Source organism: Vulpes vulpes, chromosome 1 (genome assembly GCF_048418805.1).
Source record: "Vulpes vulpes isolate BD-2025 chromosome 1, VulVul3, whole genome shotgun sequence".
NCBI lineage: Eukaryota > Metazoa > Chordata > Mammalia > Carnivora > Canidae > Vulpes > Vulpes vulpes.
The window spans coordinates 65127568-65152656 of NC_132780.1; the positions used below are offsets into that span (position 1 = coordinate 65127568).

Below are 25089 nucleotides of genomic sequence, written 5' to 3' on the forward strand. Positions count from 1 at the left end.
AGAAGTGTTTGTGGATTTGCACATGGGGAATGAGAACCATCAGATGCAGAAGAGGGAGATAGCCTGTGACCTCGGCCCCTATGGGCTTGCTGCTGTCATCATGTGCGATAGGCTGCACTGGACCCGTAGGTGGGATGTAGCTGCAGGCGTTTGTAGCTTTTGAGTTATGGCCACGGAAGATGGTTCCTGTTACGTTTAACAGTTGTTGATCTAACATCTGGCTGGTGGAAGATATTTGTTCCTGATGGTCTGGCAAGGCTCTGGGGTCTGCAAACACTCACGGCCGCGGCCTCCAGCCCGGAGCACAGTGTGGTCACAGGGGAGGAATGCGACAGTTGGACTGTTACTGGAGTTCTGCTAATTTCTCTGTAAATGATTTATAAATCCAACTTGAAAAATTCGTCTTTAAATAAGCTGCAGCATTCTCGTGTCCTCAACACATAGGATTCCTGTTACACATGGTTCTGTTATTGTGGGCCGTTGCACACAGAGACGTGGCAACTATGCTTTCCACACAGAGATAAGTAGCTTTCAGGAGAACAGACATGAGCGCAGGACTTCTCACACCTGGAGCCCCGCAGACCTGTCCGGCCTGCTTCCCTCCGTGATTCTGGGAAGGACAGCTGGCACCGGGGTGGACACTGGGTTCCAGCCTGCGGTTTATCCCTGTGGTTCGGGTATGAGAAGACCGTCTTGGATGTTAGTAGACTCCTTAGACTATATCGTCATTTTATAGGACATCTAAGGTGCAGATACACAAATAATATGTACAGAGATGACATTGTTTCTAATGGTTTGTGTGCTTCCTCACTTTTAAAATATGTATGATTTTGCAAAATAGGAAATCCACAGGAACAAAGGGAATCAAACAGAAAGGAAACTACACAGCAGCTCTCATGAACTGTCCCAAACTCAGCTGTGACTGCTGTTGGCATGCTAGTGCATGTGTCGTCAGATTTTTTTTTCCCGGGATTGTGGTGGTCATGGATGTGTGTGCACACATGCTCAGGACAGGGATGTAGTGTTGATATTTGCACTGTGTTCTGTGTATGGGTGTACATAATTTATCTGATCTTTTGTTGTGGCTTTCGGGCAGCCTCTATCTTGCTCAGTCATTCTCAGTGCTGTGCTGCACATCCTTGGACGTACACTGTGTACGCTGGTGTGATTGCTGCCCCATGATCATGTTTGGAAACGCAAGTGCTGAGTTGGTGTCCTCACTTTTTAGCAGCTTTTGAGAAGTATTGCCAAATTTTCTCCAAAAAGTTTGGGCCAACCTGTATATCTTCTAATAGAGGGTGAGAAAATGGTCTACATCAAACAATGAAAATTATTATTGAAACACTGTCAGCACAGATCACAGGCCTGGGTCCCAACAGGTAGGAAAGAGGGTGGCGTGGGGAGCTGCACATTCCCTCGCCCACACTCATATCCACACTCATGACAGGGCTTCTCCAAAGACGAAGGTGTCTGGGTGTTAGCACAAAGGAGCTCCACATGCTGGGTTGTTGTATTTAGTTTTTGGTGAATTATTTATTGACACTTTAAATGTTTTTCATTGACATATTCCTTGTTTCCCCTTGAGCTGTTAACCCCTCTTGATGTGTTAGCATCATTTTCCTCAGTTTGTGATATTAGAGAAAAATTCTAAGCTCCGTTTTTATTTTTAGACTTTCTCCTAAGATTACATATTCATTGACATTCCCTAATTTTGTTTCATATTTACATGTACAGTAGTAGATGAGTCTGTTGCCTATTTATTTTTGTCCCAAAGCATTAGCCAGGCACTCAAATTACTGACCACGTTTTTTCTCCTTCATTTGAAATACCAAACCCTTCATACAATATTCTTGTCTCTGCTTCTTAACATTATTTTCCATTCCAACACAGTCCACCAATTTTGATTATGTATTGTCATAACTATGCCTTAATATCCCTTTCAATAAGCTTTATTTAGTTCTTCTTCTAAAAATAATTCCATAATGCAAACTTTGAGTGTTCCTAAGAGCTGGGAGGATGTCCTAATGAGCCCGATGTTTCCACCCCAGCTTGCATGGACAGTGGTGCCTAGCTCGTCTATTCATTTCTCCCAGCTCCATACCTTGAGATCATTTTGAGGCAAATTCCAATAGCATTTCATCTGTAAATATTTCAGTATATGTCTTTATTAGATATTTTAATTGATATATAACTTATTTATCAATATATACCACTTTTAGCTGTGGCAATTCAGCTGGTTTGTGTGTATTTATATATTATGTAACCATCACCATTATCTGTCCCAAAATATCCTCACCCCCCCCAAAAAAAACCCTGTACCTATGAGCAGTTGGTCCCAATTCCCGTTCCTCCAGTCCCCTGGAAACCACTCATCTTCCTTCTGTCTCCTTGGGTTTGTCTGTTCTGAACATGTCACAGAAGTGGAATCTTACAGTAATGTCCTTTTGTGTCTGGTATCTTTAGCGTAATGTTTTCAAGATTCATTCCGTGTTGTTGTATGTATCTGCACTTCATTCCTTTTTATGGTTGAGGACGATTTCATAGCATGGATAGCCCACATTTTGGTGATGGATTTTTCACTTGTTTCCATTTTTGGGCTATAGTGGGTAATGCTGCTGTGAGGATTCAAGCACATGTTTTTGTCTAAACATATCCTTTCAGTTCTCTTGTGGAATTTCTGGGTTGTATGGTAGTTCTATTCTTAACCATTTGAGGAGCTACCTAACTTATATGGAGGCTGATTATTTTAGATTCCCACTAGCCACGCGTTAGGGTCCTGATTTTGCCACATCTTTGCCAACACTTATTTTTGATTTTTAGATTTTTTTTTAATTTTTGATTTTTTTATAGTTATTCTTGTGCGTATGAAGTGGTATCTCATGGTTTTGATTTGCATCACATTTCCTTAATGATTAATAATATTGAATATCTTCTTGTATGCTTGTTGGCCATCTCTATGTCTGTATGTCATTGGAGAAATTCTATTCAAGTCTTTTAGAGAAACTCTATTGAAATATTCTGCCCATTGTTAATTGGGTTATTTGACATTTATTGCTTAGTTTTCATAGTTCTCTGTATGTCCTAGATATTAGACCTTCATCAGAGATGTGACTGAAACTGTTTTCTTTCACCTTGTGGACTATCTTTTCACTTTTATTTATAGCATCCCTTAGAACACAAGAGTTAATTTTCCATAGGATGGGAGGTAGGCGTCCCAATCCTGCCTCCCCCCTCTTTTCTTTCTTTGCCTGTGGATATGCAGTTGTTTTATACCATTTGTTTAAAGAATTATTCTTTTCCTCCACTGAATAGTCTGGGATCCCTTGTTAGAGGTCAACTGGCCATGGATTAAAGGTGTATTTTTGGACTCTCAGTTCTACCCCATTGTTCTCTATGTCTGTTCTTCTGCAGCTGCCTTGTTGTGTTGGTTACTGTAGCTTTGTAGTCAGTGTGGAAAGTGGGAAGGCTGAGTCTTCCAGCTTTGTTTTTCTTCAGGATGTTTTTGGCTATTCAGGGTGTCTTGCATTTCCACACGAGTTTTAGAATCAGATTGTCTTTTTGTACATATGAAAAATTTTGATAGGGATTCCACTGAATCTCTACTTGAATTTGGGTAGTGTTGCCTTTATAATAATATTGTTTTCCATTTTCTGAAAATCAGAATGTCTTTCTATTTATGTACATCTTATTTAATTTCTTACAACAGTGTTTCATAATTTTCATTGTAAAAGTCATGTGTTCATTTTGTTAAATTACCTCCTGAGTATTTTGCTTTTTTTTGATGCTGTTATAGGTGAAATTGCTTTTTAAATTTATTTATTTATTTATTTTTGTTGTTGCTATTTTATTTTTTTATTTTTATTTTTTAATAAATTAATTTTTATTGGTGTTCAATTTACCAACATACAGAAAAACACCCAGTGCTCATCCCGTCAAGTGTCCCCCTCAGTGCCTGTCACCCATTCCCCCCCACCCCCCGCCCTCCTCCCCTTCCACCACCCCTAGTTCGTTTCTCAGAGTTAGGAGTCTTTATGTTCTGTCTCCCTTCCTGATATTTCCCACACATTTCTTCTCCCTTCCTTTATATTCCCTTTCACTATTATTTATATTCCCCAAATGAATGAGAACATACACTGTTTGTCCTTCTCCGATTGACTTACTGCACTCAGCATAATACCCTCCAGTTCCATCCACATCGAGGCAAATGGTGGATTCATTGTTTCTAATGGCTGAGTAATATTCCATTGTATTACATAAACCACATCTTCTTTATCCATTCATCTTTCGATGGACACCGAGGCTCCTTCCACAGTTTGACTATTGTGGACATTGCTGCTAGAAACATCGGGGTGCAGGTGTCCCGGCGTTTCATTGCATCTGAATCTTTGGGGTAAATCCCCAACAGTGCAATTGCTGGGTCGTAGGGCAGGTCTATTTTTAACTCTTTGAGGAACCTCCACAAAGTTTTCCAGAGTGGCTGCACCAGTTCACATTCCCACCAACAGTGTAAGAGGGTTCCCTTTTCTCCGCATCCTCTCCAACATTTGTTGTTTCCTGCCTTGTTAATTTTCCCCATTCTCACTGGTGTGAGGTGGTATCTCATTGTGGTTTTGATTTGTATTTCCCGCTTTTAAAATTTAATTTGAAAATGTTCATTGCTAGTATATAGACATGCAACTAGCTTTTGAATAATGATCTTGTATTCTGCAACCTAGCTGAACTAGTTTATTAGCTATAATAGTTTTTTTAGAAGATTTTACTTATTTATTCATAGAGACAGAGAGAGAGAGGCAGAGACACAGGCAGAGGAGAAGCAGGCATCATACAGAGAGAGCCTGATGTGGGACTCGATCCAGGGTCTCCAGGATCACACCCTGGACTGCAGGCGGCGCTAAACCGCTACGCCACCAGGGCTGCCCTATAACAGTTATTTTTAATGGAGTTTTTAAACTTTCAACATGTAAGATCGTGTCATATACAAATAGAGCTAGTTTGACTTCTTCCTTTACATTCTAGATAACTTTTATTTCTTTTCTTGTCTAATAGCTCTGACTGGAACTTCTAGTACAAGATTGTATAGAAGTTATGAAAGCAGACATCCTCATGTTCCAGATCTTAGGGGGGAAGTTTTCAGTTTTTCATGATTAAGTGTGATCTTAGCTGTAGTTTTCTCATAAATAGTAGAGGAAGGAAGGTCCTCTGTGCCTAGTCTCTTTAATGTTTTTTATCATCAAAGGATGTTGTATATTTTCAAATGCTTTTTTTTTTTTGGTATCTGCTGAGATGATCATATGTTTGTTATTCCATTGTTATGGTATATTGCATGAGTTGATTTTTGTATGACCTACTAACCTTGTATCCCTGGGATAAATACCACTTGGTCATAGAGTATAAGCTTTTTATGTGCTGCTGCATTCAGTTCTTATGTATTTCATTGAGGATTTTTGCATCTGCAACTGTAAGGGATATTGTTCTGTAATTTCCTTTCCCTGTGATGTCATCGCCTGGTTTTTGTATCAGAGAAATACTGGCCTCAAATAATGAGTTCTAAAGTATTCTTTCCTCATCTGTTGTGTGGGAAATTTAAAATGATTAGAATTAATTCTTCTTTATATTTCTAGCAGAATTCAGCAGTAAAGATATTTAGTCCTAAGTGTTTCTTTGTTGGAAGTTTTAATCATCACCACCATCATCATCACTGATTCCAATCTTCTTAGCTGCTATAGATCTATTTTTTTCTTGAGTCAGTTTTGGTTTGTGTTTACACCAATATGTCCATTTTGTAGGCTATCTGATTTGCTGGCACACAATGGTTTGTGCTGTTCCTTAGGGTCTTTTTATTTTTGTAAGGTCAGTCATAATGTCTCCTCACTCACTCCTGATTTTAGTAACTTGTGCCTTCTCTTTCTTTTATGTATTGTTTGCCCATTAACATAGATGTATAGTTATTATTTATACTTATTGTTTTATTTATCTTTTAGATCATATTGAAAATAAAAGGAGTTACCAACAAAAGTTCATTTACCCTATCCTTCATATTTATCTATTTAATTATCTTTACTTGTGTTTTTCCTATGGAGTTGAGGAGTTACCTGGTGTCTTTCCATTCAAACTTGAAGGACTCCCTCCAGTATTGGTTGTAGGGAAGGTCTGCTAGCAACATACCCTCTTTTTTTTGTATATTTTTAAATTGGAGTTTGATTTGCCAACATGTACTGTAACACCCAGTGCTTATCCTGTCCAGTGCCCCCCTCAGTGCCTATCACCCTGTCACCCCATCCCCCTGCCCACGTCCCCTTCCACTACCCCTTGTTCGTTTCCCAGAGTTAGGAGTCTCTCATATTGTTACCCTCTCTGATTTTTCCCACTTATTTTTCCTCTTTTCCCCTATAATCCCTTTCACTATTTTTTATATTCCCTGTATGAGTGAAACCATATAATGATTGTCCTTCTCTGACTGACTTACTTCACTTAGCATAATACCTTCCAGTTCCATCCACATTGAAGCAAATGGTGGGTATTTGTCATTTCTAATGGCTGAACAATATTCCATTGTATACATAAACCACATCTTCTTTATCCATTCATCTTTCGATGGACACTGAGGCTTCTTCCACAGTTTGGCTATTGTGGACATTGCTGCTATAAACATCAGGGTGCAGGTGTCCCGGCGTTTCATTGCATCTGAATCTTTGGGGTAAATGCCCAACAGTGCAATTGCTGGGTCGTAGGGCAGGTCTATTTTTAACTCTTTGAGGAACCTCCACACAGTTTTCCAGAGTGGCTATTACCAGTTCACATTCCTGCCAACAGTGCAAGAGGGTTCCCCTTTCTCCACATCCTCTCCAATATTTGTTGTTTCCTGTCTTGTAATTTTTTTTATCATTCTCATTGATGTGAGATGGTATCTCATTGTGGTTTTGATTTGTATTTTCCTAATGGCAAGTGATGAGGAGCATTTTCTCATGTGCTTGTTGGTCATGTGTATGTCTTCTTTGGTGAAATTTCTGTTGATGTCTTTTGCCCATTTCATGATTGGATTGTTTGTTGATTTGCTGTTGGGTTTAGTAAGTTCTTTATAGATCTTCAATGCTAGCCCTTTATCTGATAGGTCATTTGCAAATATCTTCTCCCATTTTGTAGGTTGTCTTTTAGTTTTGTTGATTGTTTCCTTTGCTGTGCGGAAGATTTTGATCTTGATGAAGTCCCAATAGTTCATTTTTGCTTTTGTTTCCCTTGCCTTCTTAGATGTATCTTGCAAGAAGTTGCTGTGGCCAAGTTCAAAAAGGGTGTTGCCTGTGTTCTCCTCTAGGATTTTGATAGATTTTTGTCTCACTTTGGATCTTTCATCCATTTTGAGTTTATCTTTGTGTATGGTGTAAGATAATGATCTAGTTTCTTTCTTCTGGACTTGGCTGTCCAATTTTCCAAGCACCATTTATTGAATAGACTCTTCTTTTTCCAGTGGATAGTCTTTCCTGCTTTGTGAATATTAATTGACCATAGAGTTAAGGGCCCATTTCTGGGTTCTCTATCCTGTTTCATTGATTTATGTGTCTGTTTTGCAACATACCCTCTTAATATATATCTGGGGATGTCTTAATTTCTCCTATATTTTCAAAGGATAGTTTTGCTGGATATAGAAAGATTGACTAAAATATTGTTTTTTTCTTTTGACACTTTCTATATGGCACCCTGTTTCCTTTTGGACTCCATGGTTTCTAATTAGAAATTAAACATTAATTTTATTTATGATCATTTGTACATGATGAATAGCTTCTGTCTTGCTGCTTCCAAGATTGTCTCTTTGTTTTGTCTTTGGAAAGTTTCATTATAACATATCCAGGTGTTCTATGAGCTTTTTCTGTTTGGAGTCTGTTGAGCTTCTTGGATGTGTAGATTAATGGTTTTCATCAAATTTGGAAAATATTTGCCATTATTTCTTCAAATATTCTATATACTCCTTTCTCTTCCTACTTTTCTTTCTGGGACTACAATTGTATGTATGTTGATACATTTGGTGGTGTCTCACCGGCTCTGCTCCTGTGTCCTCATTCTTTTTTCCTCCTAGTCCTCAGATTGGATGCTCAGTTGACCTATGGTACAGCTGTCTGGTTCTTTCTCTGCTTACTTGAATCTGCTATGCAGTCCCTTTAGTGAGCTTTCCCCTTGAGTTATTGCGCTTCCCAACTTTGGAATTTCTATTTGGTTCCTCTTTTTAATTTCTAGCTCTTTATTGATATTTTCAATTTGGTAATGCATAATTCTCAAACTTTCTGTTAGTTCTTTAGACATGGTTTCCTTTTGTCCCTTGAACATATTTAAAGTAGCTGATTAAAGTCTGTCTAGAAAGTCCAATGTCTGGGCCATACTTTCTTGTTTCCTTGCATGCCTCATACTTTTTTTCTTTTTGAAAACTCATTATTTAAATGCTGTAAAGTGATCACTCTGTAAAAATCAGATTATCTCCCTTTCCCAAGATGATTTGTTATTACTGCTTATTATAATTATTTTGATCCATTTTTACTGAGTTTTCTGAACTGATTTTTTATATTCTGTATGTATTAATTGTCATTTATGGCCATTAAAATCTATGTCCAGTTACCTTAGCTGTCAACCACTGATAGGATAGAGATTTCCTTAAATGCCTAAGATGAAATAATTTCCCAGTCTTTGAACAGGAAGTGTGTGTGTGTGTGTGTGTGTGTGTGTGTGTGTGTGTTTATGTGTTTGGGCATAACTTTAACACTTAACCAAGCAACATGCAACTCTTTCTTATCTTTACTTCTTCATAGAGTTTCAAGGTCAGCCAGAGGTGAGAATATAGGGCATTCTCACGTCTTTACTGAGCCCTAGGCATGCGTGTGGACTTCTAGATTCTCAGGAATATGGCAGAGCTTTTCAAGTTCATATGGACATCTCATTCCATGGCCTTTCCTTCTGATTTGTCTGTTGTTTCCCCAAATGTTATCTGTCACCCAGCCAACAACAACTACAATGTTAGCCTGTGACTGTTGTAGACAAATACTTTAGCCCTGACTGGTTCTGAGTTAGGTACAACAAGACAAACCTTTAGGGAGGCATCATGGACTAAAGTCCATGTGCAAGAGGCCAGCTCTGCTGCATCCCATGTAGGCAGTACAAGTAGTTAGTCTCATGGCTTTTGCTGAGCCAGGTGCCCAAAACCTGGAGCCTTGGGATTTCTATTGGGAAGGGAGGGGAGTGACCCAGCACCTAGAGCTCTGTTGTTGAGTTAATGCTCTAACAGTTGCTGTGACCCTTTGACTAATTTTCAGATTAGTGAAGTAAAGCTAATTCTGACAGTTATGCAGTTTTTAAATTGCTTTAATGAAGGGATATAAGTTGTAGTGTCTTATTTTTCTGCTATTTTCCTCTTAGATATTGTTATAATTTACCTCTCCACCTGAATATTAGAGTTATTTATTTATCCGGAGGATTTGATTAGGATTATATTCAATTTTTGAATCAATCTTCAGTGAATTAAAATCTTTACAATTTGGATATTTCATCCAGGAATTTGTTATTTCTGCTTGTTGGTGTTATGTCATGTGTCTCTTTATAAGTTATTTTAAAAATATATATTCCTTTCACAATTTTAAGTTTATCCTCATTTTACTTTTATTTCTCTAAAAAATATAATAGATAAGTATATAATAAATATGTGTACTTATTTGTATTTATAATACCAAATCTTTTTTTCTGTTGTTTTCCCAAGAAAGCTATTCAGTTGCAAACAATTCTTTCCTTGAATTCTTTTATTCACATGGCATCCTTTTTTCAAATAAATGGTCATACAAATAGTGAAAATTTTGACCACTAATTTCCAAATTTATGCTCAGTATTTTCTTTCACTTAAAATTTGATTAGTTAGCATTTTCAAATATTGCTGTATCAGTGTGGCCATGGGAAGCATCCTTGCTTAACTCCAATATGTTTTGGGTGCAGTTTTTAAAAGTATGAAACAGTAAAATGTCTAACAATGGAGAGGTTTCAGTAACTGTAGAATGGTATGTAGGAGTTTACTAGAAATGACTATAGAATGTAAAAATTGAGCATGCTTCTTGTCGGTTTGAATTTTTTAGTACCATTTACAAGAACAATCTTGTTTTACTAAGAGACACATGTATCCTCATGATTGTCCTTTCTCCATTTTCCTTTTTATTGTGAAACAAAACTTAGGAAGGACATGTATATAAAGCAAGTGCATATGACCCATTGATTCATCGAGTGTCACACTAGTACCTTTTGTATCCACTTCCCCAAAAGCTAGTTGGTGTTCTAGCTTTTATGAACATCATCTCCTTGGTTTTATTTTTAATCTTGAAAACATGCATCCCTCAAACCTTTCTCACTGTTGAACTTTCTACACATGGCACACAGTGTGTTTTCTCCTGTTTTGATCATCATGTGTAACGCTGTCTTGCACATTCTCTTGCACACCCTCTACTGTGCATGTCAGCACATTTGTGTTGTCTCTATAGCTAAAGCAGGAGCGAGGGGTCATAAGCATGGGTACTGTCAACTATCACAACGAAAGACAGGATTTCAAACAGGTTGTACTAGTTTAAAGCCCCATTATCCATGAATGAGAGTTTTAGTAGCTCCATGTACCCACTAGCACTTGGTGTTTTAGTTTTCGTCTTTCTGATTTGCATGCAGTGGGATTTCATTATGGTTTAAATGTACATTTTCGTGGTTACTAACATGATTGAGTGCTTTTGAATATGTGTATTTTTTATTAGGGTGTGATTTTTTCAAGAGTTCAGCTTTTTATTGAATAAAAAAATCTTTTAGTCAAAAGAGCAAAGTCCACGTTATCATCAGACTACTCTGATTCTTCTCTCTGTGCTTCCAGCTTCTTCTCTTCAGCAGGGGCAGCCCTGGGGGCAGGGCTGGTACTTCCTACTGGACCAGCCTCAGCTCCTGGGCTGGTCCAGCAGTCCCTGCACTGTGGGTGAGGCTCCCCACATGGATGGTAGCCAAGGGCCTTTGCAGGCAAGCCTGGACAGAAAGCCCACTGCTCTAGGAAGGGCCTCTTATACTTGTACAGAATGAGGGCCAAGTAAGTGCAGGTGAGCCCCGAGAAGAAGGCTGAGGGAGGGTGAGGGCTGAGCTGTACAACCAGATGAAGGGCAGGCCTGTCCCAATGGGGCCGATGTCCTCAGAAAGACTGAGCACCCTAGCAGCTGCTGAGGAAAAGTAGGATCTGATCTTGTAGGAAGTGTCTATTCTGTGCCATCCAGTTTATTGGTCTGTTTATCTGTATGTTGTTCATTTGTAAGAGTGTTTACAAATATGTTAGTTGTGTTAACGGTTATCTTTCCCAAATCATTGACTTGTCTTATTGCTCCAGTTTGAGGTGTATGTACATATGGATAGATGAGCACAGTCTAGTTTATTAATTCACTTTCACTGTGTCTTTGGGTCCCATTTAAAAAGTTGTGTGCTCTTGCAGAGCCTGAAGACTGTCTCCTCAATCATCTGCAGAACCCTTACTGTTTTGCCTTTCACATAAGGCCTGCCAGTCCACTTGGAAGTTATTTCGTGAATGGGGAGAAGTAGGTGTCAGTTTTTTCTGTCATCCTGGATAACTTGCTGTCCTAGCACTGTCTGCTGAGAAGACCACTTGGCCTCCACTGCCACAACATCCATTTCTCTGGCTGGGTGCCTCAGGGCTGCTGTGGATGTTTTATACGAATAATAAATTATATTGTTATTTCTGTAAAAGATATCTTGGGGGGATTTGACTGGAATTAAATGAAATTCATAGAACAACAGAAGATGGCCTGACAATCTTGACTCTTCTAATCCGTGAACCTGGCATTCATTCATTTTTGTATATTTAGGTTTTTTTCTCAATGTTTTACAATTTTCTATATGGGATGTCTTGTAATACCTTTTATTAACTTTCTTTTAGCTACCTGATATTTCAGATACTATTTAAAATGGTGTCTTTTATATTTTTTATTTTTCATATATTTTAAAAAGATTTTATTTATTTATTCATGAAAGATACAGAGAGAGAGAGAGGCAAAGACATAGGCAGAGGGAGAAGCAGGCTCCCCGCAGGGAGCCCCATGTGGGACTTAATCCCAGGACTCTGAGATCACACCCTGAGCCAAAGACAGACTCTCAACCACTGAGCCACCCAGGTATCCCTTATTTTCCATATTTTTGTTCATATACTGAAATGCAATGAATTTTTCTATATTCCTTATTCAGCAATCTTGCTAAACTATTATTATAAAAATATATTAGTAGAGTCTATTCTATAAAATCATGTAGTCTCTGACTAATTAGAGTTTTATTTCTAATACACATAATTTGTAAATGACAGCTTTATTTCTAATTTTAAAATCCAGTCACTTTTTGTCTTTTTCTTATTCTGTCCTAAATCCTCCAGTACTATGTTGAATGCAGGTGGTGAGATCTCGTTCCCAATCGCATAGGGGGAGCTTTCAACACCTCACCATGAGGTTTGACATTTATGGTAAATTCTTTTTGTTATCATCACTTTTTATAACTACTCTCTGTCAAATAAAGAAGTTGTCTTTTATTTCTAGTTTTCTAAGAATGGTTGCTAAACTTAACACATGGTATCTCTGCACTATTAAAATGGTGTTTTTAAAAATGTTAAATCAACTTTATTTTTAGAATAAATCAAAATTGCTCTTAATTTATTACCCCTTTAATATATTAATATTTAATATATTGATTTATTTTGATAGTTTATTTTACATTTAAAAATTTATCTCTATGATTGAGTGGGCTTGTGTATATATACTATTTTAATCATTATAATTTTTATTATATACTTACAAAGTATTTTCACTTACACAGTATGGACGAGCCAAAGGAAGATTTTTTAAATAAAAACTTCATTTTTTTTACATTTTATCCTCAGACATTATTCATTTTATTTTTATTCTAAATTAAAATATTAAGATACTGTGTTAGTTTCAGGTATAGCATATAATGACTCAACAGTTCAACACATTACTCAGTGCTCATCACAAGTGTACTCTTAATCCCCTTCACCTATTTCACCCATTACCCTCCCTTCCTTCTCTCTGGTAACCACCAGTTTGTATTTAAGAGTCTGCTTTCTCTCTCTCTCTCTCTCTCTCTCTCTCTCTCTCTCTTTCTTCTTAAATTCCACACATGAGTAGAATCATATGGTGTTTGTCTTTCTCTGGCTGACTTATTTCGCTTAGCATTATACTTTCTAGGTCCATCCATGTTGTTTCAAATGGCAATATTTCATTTTTTAAATGGCTAAATAATGTTCCATTGTATGTATACACATCTTCTTTATCCATTCATCTATTCATGGACATCTGGGTTGCTTTTATATCTTAGCTATTGTAAATAATGCTGCAACAAACATAGGGGTACACGTATCTTTTTGAATTAGTGTTTTCATTTTCTTTGGTTAAGTACCCAGTTGTGAAACTATCGGATCATAGGGTAATTCTATTTTTAATTTTTTGAGGAACCTTCATACTGTTTTCCACAGTGGCTGCACCAATTTATGTTCCTACCAATATTGCATGAGGGTTGCTTTTTTCCCACATCTTCACCAGCACCTGTTGTTTCTTGTGTTTTTGATTTAAGCCATTCTGATAAGTATAAGGCGGATCTCATGGTGGTTTTGATTTGCATTTCCCTGATGATTAGTGATTTTGAGCATCTTTTTGTATATCTGTTGGCCATCTATATATCTTTTTTTTGAAAAAATGTCTATTCAGGTGCTTTGCCCATTTTTAAATTGGATTACTTGCTTTTTGGTGTTGAGTTGTATGAGTTCTTTACATATTTTGGATATTAGCTCTTTATCAGATATATCATTTGGAAATGTCTTCTCTCATTCAATGGATTGTTTTTTTTGTTTTGTTTTGTTTTGTTGATGGTTTTCTTCACTGTGCAAAAGCTTTTTGTTCTGGTGTAGTCCCAATAGTTTATTTTTACTTTTGTTTCCCTTGCCTCTGGAGACATATCTAGAAACATGTTGCTACTGCCAATGTCAAAGAAATTATTGCCTCTGATTTCTCCTGGGGAGTTTTATGGATTCCTGTCTCACATTTAGGTCTTTCCTCCATTTTGAGTTTATTTTTGTGTATGTTATAAAAAAGTGGTCCAGTTTCATTCTTTTGCATGTGGCTATCCAGTTTTCCCAATACCATTTGTTGAGGAGAGTGTCTTTTTCCCATTGCATTTTCTTTTCTCCTTCATTGAAGACGAGTTGACCACATAGTTGTGAGTTTATTTCTGGGTTTTCTGTTCTGTTCCGTTCCGTTGATATATGTGTCTATTTTTGTGCCAGTACCATACTGTTTTGATTACTCCAGGCTTGTAGTATATCTTGAAATCTGGGATTGTGATACCCCCAGCTTTGTTCTTTCTTAAGATTGCTTTGACTCTTCAAGGTCTTTCATGATGCCATACACATTTGATACTATTTGTTCAGTTTTGTGAGAAAAATGCTAATTGGCATTTTGGTAGTGAGCATTGAATCTGGAGATTGTTTTTTGTAGTATAGACATTTTAACAATATTAATTCTTCCAATTCATGAGCATGATTTCATCATGAGCATGGATGGATTTTCCTTTGTATGTTCTTCAATTTCTTTCATCAGTGTTTTATAATTTTTGGAGTACAAGTCTTTTACCTCCTTGGTTAAGTTTATTTCTGGATATTTGATTATTCTTTAAAAATTTTTATTTAAATTCAATTTAATTAACATATACTGTATTATTAGTTTCGGATGTAGAATTTAGTGATTCATCAATTGCATACAATGCCCAGTGTTCATCATTTCATGTGCCCTCCTTAATGCCCATCACCCAATTATCCCAGCCCCCACCCCACTCCCCTCTAGCAACCCATAGTTTGTTTCCTAGCGTTGTAAGTCTCTTATGATTTGCCTCCCTCTCTGTTTTCATCTTATTTATTTTCCTTCCATTCCCATATGTTCATTTGTTTTGTTTCTTAAATTCCACATATGAGTGAAATCCTATATAGTATTTGTTTTTCTCTGACTACTGCACTTAGCATAATACCCTCTAGTTCCATCCATATCATTGCAAATGGCAATATTTCACTCTTTTAGATGGCTAAGTAATATTCCATTATATATACATATATGAACATTTATATATGTATATAACATCTTCTTTATCTGTTCATCTATTGATAGATTATTTTTAATAAAGCAATTGTCAATGAGACCATTTCCTTAATTTTTTCCCTGCTGCTTCATTATTAATGTATACAAATGCAACATAATTCTGTATATTAATTTTGTATCCTGTAACTTCACTGAATTCATTTATCAGTTCTAGTAGTTTTCTGGTGGAATCTTTATGGTTTTCTATATATAATATCATGTCATCTGCAAATAGTGATATTTTTATTTTTTCCTTACCAATTTTGATGCTTTTATTTCTTGTTCTTGTCTGACTGCTGTTGCTAGGACTTCTAGTACTATGTTGGATAAAAGTGGTGAGAATGGACATCTTTGTCTTGTTCCTGATCTTAGAAGAAAAGCTCTCAGTGTCTCACCCTTGAGTATGATGGTAGTGGTATGCTTTTCATATATGGCCTTCACTATGTTGAGATGTGTTCCCTCTAAACCTTTGTTGAGGGTTTTTGTCATGAATGGATGTAGTACCTTGTCAAATGCTTTTTCTGCATCTATTGAGAGGATCATCTGGTTTTATACTTTTTTTTCTTTACAAAAGTCTAGTTAGGTTTTTATCACCAAGGTGTTGATTTTGTTATTTTCTCTCTTTATTCATCCTGAAATGAAGTAAGTATAGATCTTGAATTTTTCAACAAAGTGTATAGGTTGTCAACTGACCTTCACTTTTTCATTTATTCTATGTCAAGGAGCTCTGAGATAACAGCTAGATGCCACTGTGAAATGCAGTGTCTGATGGGGGCTTCACTTTATAAAAGTGTTACTTTTTCCTACCTGCATTCTCTGCCATTTTAATTCTGAGAAGTGAGTACAAAGATAATGCAACTTCTTTGTTGCTGTATCTATATCTACTAGTACAGGACTTAGCAAATAGTAGATATTTGATATATAGTAAGTAGTTTCACAAATGAATGACTTGGCTATAATATCTAGCATATTTGCTATTGGAGGTATTTCTTCAGAACCTTGTTTATACTGTTTATATACTGCTCAAAATATTCTATTCCTAAATTCTCCTACTTAGGCCTGGTGGCATTTTGGAAGTTGTTGTCTCTCTTGTCTCTGAATATATGCAAATATATTAAAACGGAAAAATTCTGAGTCAGGGAAAAAACACTGGGTTCTGAATCTAAAATCTTAAAATCTGGCTATAGATTCATTGATGCTTTTTTTTAATCAGAAGGCTGTGTCTGTGTCCTTTCCTCTTGAATCTGGGTGTTCTTATGACTGTTTTGACCAATTAAGTTTGACAGAAAGGATACCATATGATTTTCAAGGACAAGCCACAGAAGCCCATGCAACTTCTACTTTGTGTACTAATTTACCCACTTTGGACCCTGAGACACACCATAAGAAGACCTACTATGTTGAGGCCACCATGCTGAAGAGGCCATACAGGGGCCCATTGAGCAGTCCCAGCTGAGCCCAGTAGGTACAGTCATTGGTGCAACATGGAGCACAAGAGTTACCCAACTGGACCTGCCCATGAAGGCATGGGAAAAAATCATGATATATAAGAAAATGGTTATTATTTTAAACCATTACATTTTGGGATAACTTATAAGCAACAATACATAATTATAACACCTTTTTATGATTTTTCATGTTCTTTTTATTTTATGGAAGTATATTTTCTTAATATACTTCCATTTCCTTTAGAGTCAGTAGTGATTTCATCCATATTTTGGCATTATTGTTTCTTGGTTTTTACATTGTCTCTTTCCCATCTTTTTATAGATTTTGTTTTAAGATGAATAAACTACATGAGACACATCAGACAGGCACTATTCTTTTCATATTCTTTCTTGAAACATTTAACACGACTTTCTATTATTATAAAATCAAAGGTTATTGGACCCATTATCTCTAATATCTAAAGTAGCAAAATTAGACAAGTGGTTTTATTGCATCCCAATGTTGAAATGCTCATGTTTGCAGCCTTTGAAGAAGTTTCAGATAACATAATTAAAATCTGACTTGTGTATAGTCTAAAAACCCAGGTGATTGTATGATGGTGTCTTACTAGCTATTATTAAATATTTCCTTGCTTTACTAATTTTAGCTTCCTCTAGAATAGAGTAGCTAAATGGAATAACATAATTTGAAGTTAATTTTGGTCTCTGATTATACTTCTATTTTGTACACTTGATTTCAGAATTTAATTTTTTTGCCATCTAGGTATCAAATTATGAGTAGTTTTTAAAATATTTAACTTTTTGACTTCCTGCCTTTCCTACATTAAAATAATCTGAGCAATTGTTGAACTAGAACACAAAGTTAATGCCTTCAGGAAAAGCTTTAATAAACCCCATGGGATAGAGCAACTCAAGGTGACTCACAATCCGGTGGACTCTCATGTAGTGATTTCATTGAATTGTTAGTTTCGGGAAGATAGTGTAATTTGTTTATAGAGAAACTTCCTGTATTTAGTTTGATTTGTGTGTTCTTTTTTTTTTTTTTTTTAAAAAAAAACCAAGTTGAAAATTAGGAGTGAACTGCTAAACACTAAAACTTGATGTTTGATATTTTTCTTCATTAAGGGAAACCAAGTAGCCAGGAATAGAAGATTGTGTTGGATGATTTCATCATTTTTATTTTATTTATTTATTTTTTTTATTATTTATTTATGATAGTCATACAGAGAGAGAGAGGCAGAGACAAGGCAGAGACATAGGCAGAGGGAGAAGCAGGCTCCATGCACCAGGAGCCTGACGTGGGATTCGATCCCGGGTCTCCAGGATCACGCCCTGGGCCAAAGGCAGGCGCCAAACCGCTGCGCCACCCAGGGATCCCTGATTTCATCATTTTTAAAGACTGAGCAATAGAATGACATGCTTTGTGGATAACACCATTATAGTACAACAGAAATGACTTGCTTCAAGTAGTCTCAAAAGTTATCATTGGAGTCTTGAAAAACTGATATCAAAGGATCCACTTATGGCTCCATTTGTGTTATCAGGTCAGCTTTAAGAAGAAGTTAGCCTGCTGAGTTCCCTAATGACTGGCTGATATGTGTGAGAGGTGATGCACTAGCTGAGCTGCTGATGGTTCTGGAGTGAGGAGCTCTTTAAAAATTATCTGAGTTACATTTGATTTAGGAATTTACTTCCATTGCATTTAAAATTGAAATGACACTTTATTATCTAAAATCAAAGTATTGCATTACTGAAAAGATAAAAAAATACTTTTTTGGATGACTTAGGAATAGTTAATTAAATCTTCAAGACTTCTGAGTAAAAGATTTGCACATTTGATAAGAAGATACTATAATTTGACAAACCACAAGCTATTACTATTTGAAAGGTAACTTTAAAACATAGATTGTGTCAGTTCTTCTGTTCTCTATTTAGAAGGATGTAATTTATAATATTTTGTGTATACTGTATGAGTTCTTTTTTGATATTATTTGGATTAAAATCCTTTGAAGAAAAACAATGTAAACTGCCACTTGCAGCCACTATGGCAACTTCTGTTTGGGTGAAACTTTACAATGATAGCATTTTATAATGACTCCACTTCCCTCTAGGAGAGCAGCAAACTAGTGACCATGTTGTCAGTAACATTTATTGACTCACCAAGAATAATGGAAATGCTCTTGAGGTAATTTGCCTTGTTTTGATTTTTTTCCCCAAATTTTTATTTAAATTCTATTGGTTACCATACCGTGCAATATTGGTTTCAGTAGTAGAATTCAGTGATTCATTACTTACATACAACACCCAGTGCGCATCACAAGTACCTCTTTAATGCCCATCCCCATCTAGCCAATCCCCTACTCACTCCCCTCCAGCGGCCCTCAGTTTATTTTCTGTCATTAAGAGTCTCTATGGTGTGCTTTGCCTTGTTTTTAATGAACTATGGATATTCATAATGACCATCGATCCTTGTATTGGAAGATCACAAAACAGGAAATTTTCTTCTATTCATTCATCAATCTTTATATTTTTCTGTGAATGATAACTTAAAACCATGTAAGATGATGACAGTTATGGGCATTATCTAAACTAGTTAAGCACAATTTGGAGACTAAAGTGATATCTAGAGCAAGGATCAGATAACATTTTTTGTTGAAAGGCCAGATAGTAAATATTTTAGGCTTTGAGGGCCAGGAGGGAAAATTGAGGAATGTATATCTATCTATCTATCTATCTATCTATCTATCTATCTATCATCTATCTAATATTATATATACTTATATAAGAAAGGGAATAAATCTCTTACAATCTTTTCATTGTGACTTTCAAAATATAACAGTAAAATTTGAGTATGACTTTTTTTTTTTTGTAATACAGCTCTGTGGATGAGAAGAATGGATATTATATTTCTAGGGAAGGGTAACATTTTATTTAATTGGGGTTCAAAGTCAGCATTCCCTGTCATCAAAGTTTATTGCAAATGTTCATCTGTTATTGCTGATTGTCATGAAATTATTTGTATCTCTCCTTTGAAAATGTCTTTTCACACAGTTACCACCAAAGAGTGGTGTCAGTCCCCAAGCATTTGATTTAACTGAGCATGCTCATTGCTGGACAAGCATTTAGAGTTCTATTAGATTCCACACTTGATAAATGTGTATAAAGATTTCACCATATTGCAGACTAATCACTTTCGATTGAAGGTTAGGTAGAAGCACCTAAAATGCAGCCAGCGAGTTCTGAAATGTGAAAAGTTGTCCTGCCCTTGCACTGAGGTCTGCTGGGACTGGACCTGTAGTTTGAGCCTGGGGATATTTCTGCTTCAGATCTGTGTGGGAATGGAGCTACCACTTAGGTATGACTTTTCACAGCATTAGACATGTGTAAAACTGTGGAAGTTGCTTGTGATTTGAGCATTTGTTGTCATCAGAGTGTCTCTACTGCAGAGTAAATTTTGCATGTAAGTATGGTTTTGCCTTGTAGTTTTAGGCTGGATTCATTAGTACAGAGTATTAAGCTAATTCTACAGTCATTCAGTGTTTAATAAAAATGATGAAAGGCAGTTCTCATTTAGAAAACTTTCAGTCTCCACCTTGACCTCAACAATTGCAATAAAACTGTATTGTGGCTGTGCTGTCGGGCTGCTGTGCGGAAGAGCTAGTCAAGACACTCGGCTTCTATTTCAGACAAAGCCTCACAGGACTGATGAGTCCCAGCTCAGCTGGGAGCCAGTCAACCTGAGACACATTCCTTAAACCATCTGAGTCTTGTTTCATTGCCTACTGGTTCAACAGCCCAGGACGGAGTAGGATGTCTTCCACCTGCTGATGCCTGCTGAGAGCACAGTGGATAACCCAAAACTTTCAACACCTGGTAGCTTCAGAAGTGTTGTAAGTTGTGCACCTGAGACTTTTCCTCCTCTGCCTCTACTTCAACACCACCAGTTATAACACATTTTAGAAGATTCCACTTATGCCAATCCATGTTTTCCTAGCTTTCCAGATATTTCTGGCTATAGTTGTTCTGGTTGGGCTGGTTACAGACTGCTGATTTAGTCACTTCATAGAATGCTGACTTCATAAATCAACATGTGAGCTGTGTTATCAATAACATTACTGATGCATCAAGAGTCAAGGAAGCATTCTTGAGATAACTCACCTTGTTTTTAATGAACAGTGGGTGTTACTGCCACTACCCTCAATCCTTGATCATGTCTTCCAGCAGGAAAGCCAGCAAAGCCACCAGTCTTAGGCCTGCCTGGGAGCCCATGTCTCTGATTCCTGCAATCAGCCACCATCCAGGCTTTCCTTATTTGGCTAACAAACCATTTATAAAATTACTTTGGTTAGATTGTTTCTTTGCTTTTGAGTTTAATAAGTTCTTTATAGATCTTGGATACTAGCCCTTTATCTGATATGTTATTTGCAAATATCTTCTCCCATTCTGTAGGTTGTCTTTGAGTTTTGTTGACTGTTTCTTTTGTTGTGCGGAAGCTTTTGATCTTGATTAAGTCCCAGTAGTTCATTTTTGCTTTTGTTTCCCTTACCTTCATAGATGTATCTTGCAAGAAGTTGCTGTGGTCAAGTTCAAAAAGGGTGTTGCCTGTGTTCACCTCTAGGATTTTTTTTTTTTTTTTAACACCTCTAGGATTTTGATGGATTCTTGTCTCACATTTAGATCTTTCATCCATTTTGAGTTTATCTTTGTGTCTGGTGTAAGAGAATGGTCCAGTTTCATTCTTCTGCATGTGGCTGTCCAATTTTCCAAGCACCATTTATTGAAGAAACTGTCTTTTTTCCAGTGGATAGTCTTTCCTGGTTTGTTGAATATTAGTTGACCATAGAGTTGAGGGCCCATTTCTGGGTTCTCTATTCTGTTCCATTGATCTATGTGTCTGTTTTTGTGCCAGTACCACACTGTCTTGATGATCGCAGCTCATGAAATGGGCAAAAGACATGAACAAAAATTTCAAAGAAGACCTACACATGGCCAAGAAGCACATGAGAAAATGGTCTGCATCACTTGCCATCAGGGAAATACAAATCAAACCATAATGAGATACCACCTTACACCAGTGAGAATGGGGAAAATTAACAAGACAGGAAGCAACAAATGTTGAAGAGGATGTGGAGAAAGGGGAACCCTCTTGCATTGTTGGTGGGAAGGCAAACTGTGCAGCCATTCTAGAAAACAGTATGGAGGTTCCTCAACCTCCTCAAAGAGTTAAAAATAGAGCTCCTTTAACCTCCCAAAAGAGTTAAAAATAGAGCTATCCTGTGACCCAGCAATTGCACTACTGGGGATTTACCCCAAAGATACAGATGGAGTGAAAACCTGGGATATCTGTACCCCAATGTTTATAGCAGCAATGTCCACAATAGCCAAACTGTGGAAGGAGACTTAGTGTCCATCGAAAGACGAATGGATAAAGAAGCTGTGGTCTATGTATACAATGGATATTACAGCCATTAGAAATCATGAATAGCCACCATTTGCTTCGATGTGGATGGAGCTGGAGGGTGTTATGCTGAGTGAGGTAAGCCAATCAGAGAAGGACAATCATTATATGGTTTCACTCATGGGGAACATAAGAAATACTGAAAGGGGTTATAGGGGAAAATTAGTGGGAAAAATCAGAGAGGGTGACAAACTATGAGAGACTCCTAACTCTGGGAAATGAACAAGGGGTAGTGGAAGGGGAGGTAAGCTGGGAGATGGGGTGACTGGGTGACAGGCACTGAGGGGGGCACTTGACGGGATGAGCACTGGGTGTTATGCTATATGTTGGCAAACAACTCCAATAAAAAATATATATAAAATAAATAACTCCAATAAAAAATATATATATAAAATAAAATATCAACGAAAAGCACTTTGGTTGCAGCCTGGTTCTCATTTTTAAAAGAAATTATGTTCTGTTGAGATATTTGTTTTAAAGTTTCTTGGTCTTCTGACCCTGTTGTCTGTGAGTGGTGATGAGAGCTCCTCAAGCTCAGCTGTATTCAGCACAGTGAACTGAGCTACAACTGCAGCAACACAAGCTACACACCACCGCACTGTCAAGCGCTGTAGACAGAGTCTGCTTTTCTCCTGTTTTGATGTGATGTGTGCTTTAGTACAGCAGTGCTGTGAATGGGGCACTTGCGATGCTGCCATTTTGTGACTCTGTTGTCATGGCCTGTGCTACACTGAGCACAAGCATGAAGCCCAGAGGCCACATCTGGTCCCTGTCATAGCCAGGACCCCCACAACCAGCCAGCAACCAGTGACCACACGTAAACACATGGCTGTGATGGCACCTGTGCGCCTTTACTCATGGACATTGAGACCTGAACTTCAGGTCATAATCATGTGTCACAAAATATTCCTGAACATTGTTTCAACCACTTGGAAATGTAGAAGCCATTCTGAGCTAACTGGCCATACCGAAGCAGGCAGTGAGTCTGGGTGTGCTGATTCATGGGGGAGAGTCATGGGGAAGGTGGGTGGGGTTTGCCCTCCACAGTTCCCTCCTTGGGTGAAGAACATTGGTGCTTCCAGGGGTCACTCACACTATGGTTGTTCATCCCACACCATCCCTTCTCTAACTGGAAGGGGAGAGCTCTAGGCAGCGGTGGATGGAGATGATGTGGGAAGTCCCTACATACCTCCGGCCTCTTCCTTTCTCCTCCCCTTCGATCTCCTTGCAATAACTCTGGTCACAAAAGAACAGGAAAGGAGGAAAAAATGCTGCTTTGGGACTTGTTTTAATCTTAACTGAATCTGAGACCCAAAATACAATTTGGAAAACCAAATCTGAAGCAGAAAGCATAGTGTTTTTCAGAACTCAAAATATTTTCATTGTTTATAAACCCTAAATTATTTAAAGTGGTGTTCATTCAGCTGCTATGGTATATCATTAGGACAGCAACAGTGTCCTTTGAATTCAGTTCTGATCATATGAAGATTCATTAATACAGTTAATATGATAATATTAATATAGTAAGATATTTTTACAGCCTTGGTGACTTACTTTTTTAAAGATTTTATTTATTCAGGAGAGACATAGAGAGAAGGGCAGAAACATAGGCAGAGAAAGAAGCAGGTTCCCTGCAGGGAGCCCAATGTTCGACTTGATTCCAGGACCCCAGGATCATGACCTAAGTCAAAGGCAGACGTTCAACCACTGAGCTGCCCAGGTGGCCCCACCTCTGTGACTTAGTAAGTAATAAAGATACACATTTTCAGTGTACCAAGCTAATGAGTGGATTCCTAATCAGAATGGATGAACAAATGTGGAAATGGTCCAGTGATCTGGTTACACGTGGTGTTGCATGGTCCTGGCTTGTTTTGTAAGGGACCACACCTGATTCATGGTATTCATCTTCATCCCAGGGAATCTATTAATACACGATTTTAGAATAAGATTTAGTATAGAAGACACACACTTTTTGGAGATGATAATTGTAGCTATACAGCTGATTTGTAACAACTATATTTTTACCTATTTTTATCTGTAAGAGCTGTATTTTTACCCCATTACTATGCTTCTGTGAATTTTTTGTATTCTACGACTTTCCTAAATTCTTGGGAATCACTGCATTTCTCTCCTTTTTATTCATCCAGACTTGTTCTTCAATTTGGCACACTGTTTTGATTTCTTTGGACTTCAAGATAGTGTTCTCAGGAGGCAGGATTTACAGATTATAAACCCAGACACTTGAGAAGGTTATCAGGATTGGCACCAACAAGAACCTTGATTTTTCTCTTTTTGGATCACTTAAAGTTCTGTTAGCAAATGGATTAGAATTCACAGCTGCTCAATATTTGTTATGTAAGACAGAGCATTTTAATGGCATATGATTATTACATGTATCCTGATTTTCGTCTCCCTGGAAATTTCAAATGATCATGATGTGTGCTAATTTCCGGCCATCAAAGGGAAAACATGATTAAAATGGAGAAATTAGTGCTGGGAAGCCCTCCAAGTATAGCTTGTACAGTTATGGCATTTCAGTTTGTAGCTCAGATGAAATACTGCACATTTGCAGAGAAATCCCAATTCCACTGGCAACGGGAAAATGTTGTAAAAATTTAAATGTGCATTGTGGAGTTAATTTCTGGAGTTTGTGAGTTTACAGCTTGGAAGATGTTAGCTAGCATGTATATTCTGTTAAATATAGCACCTGAGGGAAGGTCTGGAAGCAGTCTAGAAAAATGGAGTGTATCTCAATGTGTGATCCTTGGACCAGCAGCATCAGCATCACTTGGGGACTTGTTAGGAATGCAGATTCTTTGGTCCTCAACCCGGTCCTACTGGATAATAAATCTGGGGTGGTAAGGTCCAGCAGTCCGTATTTTAACTGTCCTTCTAGATGATTCTGATTACAGGAAAATCTGAGAACCACTGGTATAGCGGTGAAGGGAACTGGATTCTTCTCAACTGTCAGTGTGGCTCTGAAGCTCCAGGGTTC

At 37.4% G+C, this 25089-nt stretch overlaps 1 protein-coding gene across 19 annotated transcripts in view; it reads left to right on the forward strand.

Annotated features, from left to right (window-relative positions):
* Nucleotides 1-25089, forward strand: part of WDR27 (WD repeat domain 27) — a 235284-nt gene that overhangs the window by 160101 nt on the left and 50094 nt on the right. Inside the window, exon 26 of one of the 19 annotated variants that reach the window (XM_072765757.1) lies at nucleotides 20323-20418. The exons of the other annotated variants lie outside the window; for them this stretch is intronic. Within the exon in view, the coding sequence (XP_072621858.1) occupies nucleotides 20323-20391 (69 nt within the window). The 3' untranslated portion in view covers nucleotides 20392-20418. Of the gene's footprint in view, nucleotides 1-20322; nucleotides 20419-25089 lie in introns of those variants that run through there. 19 annotated transcript variants of the gene reach the window in all.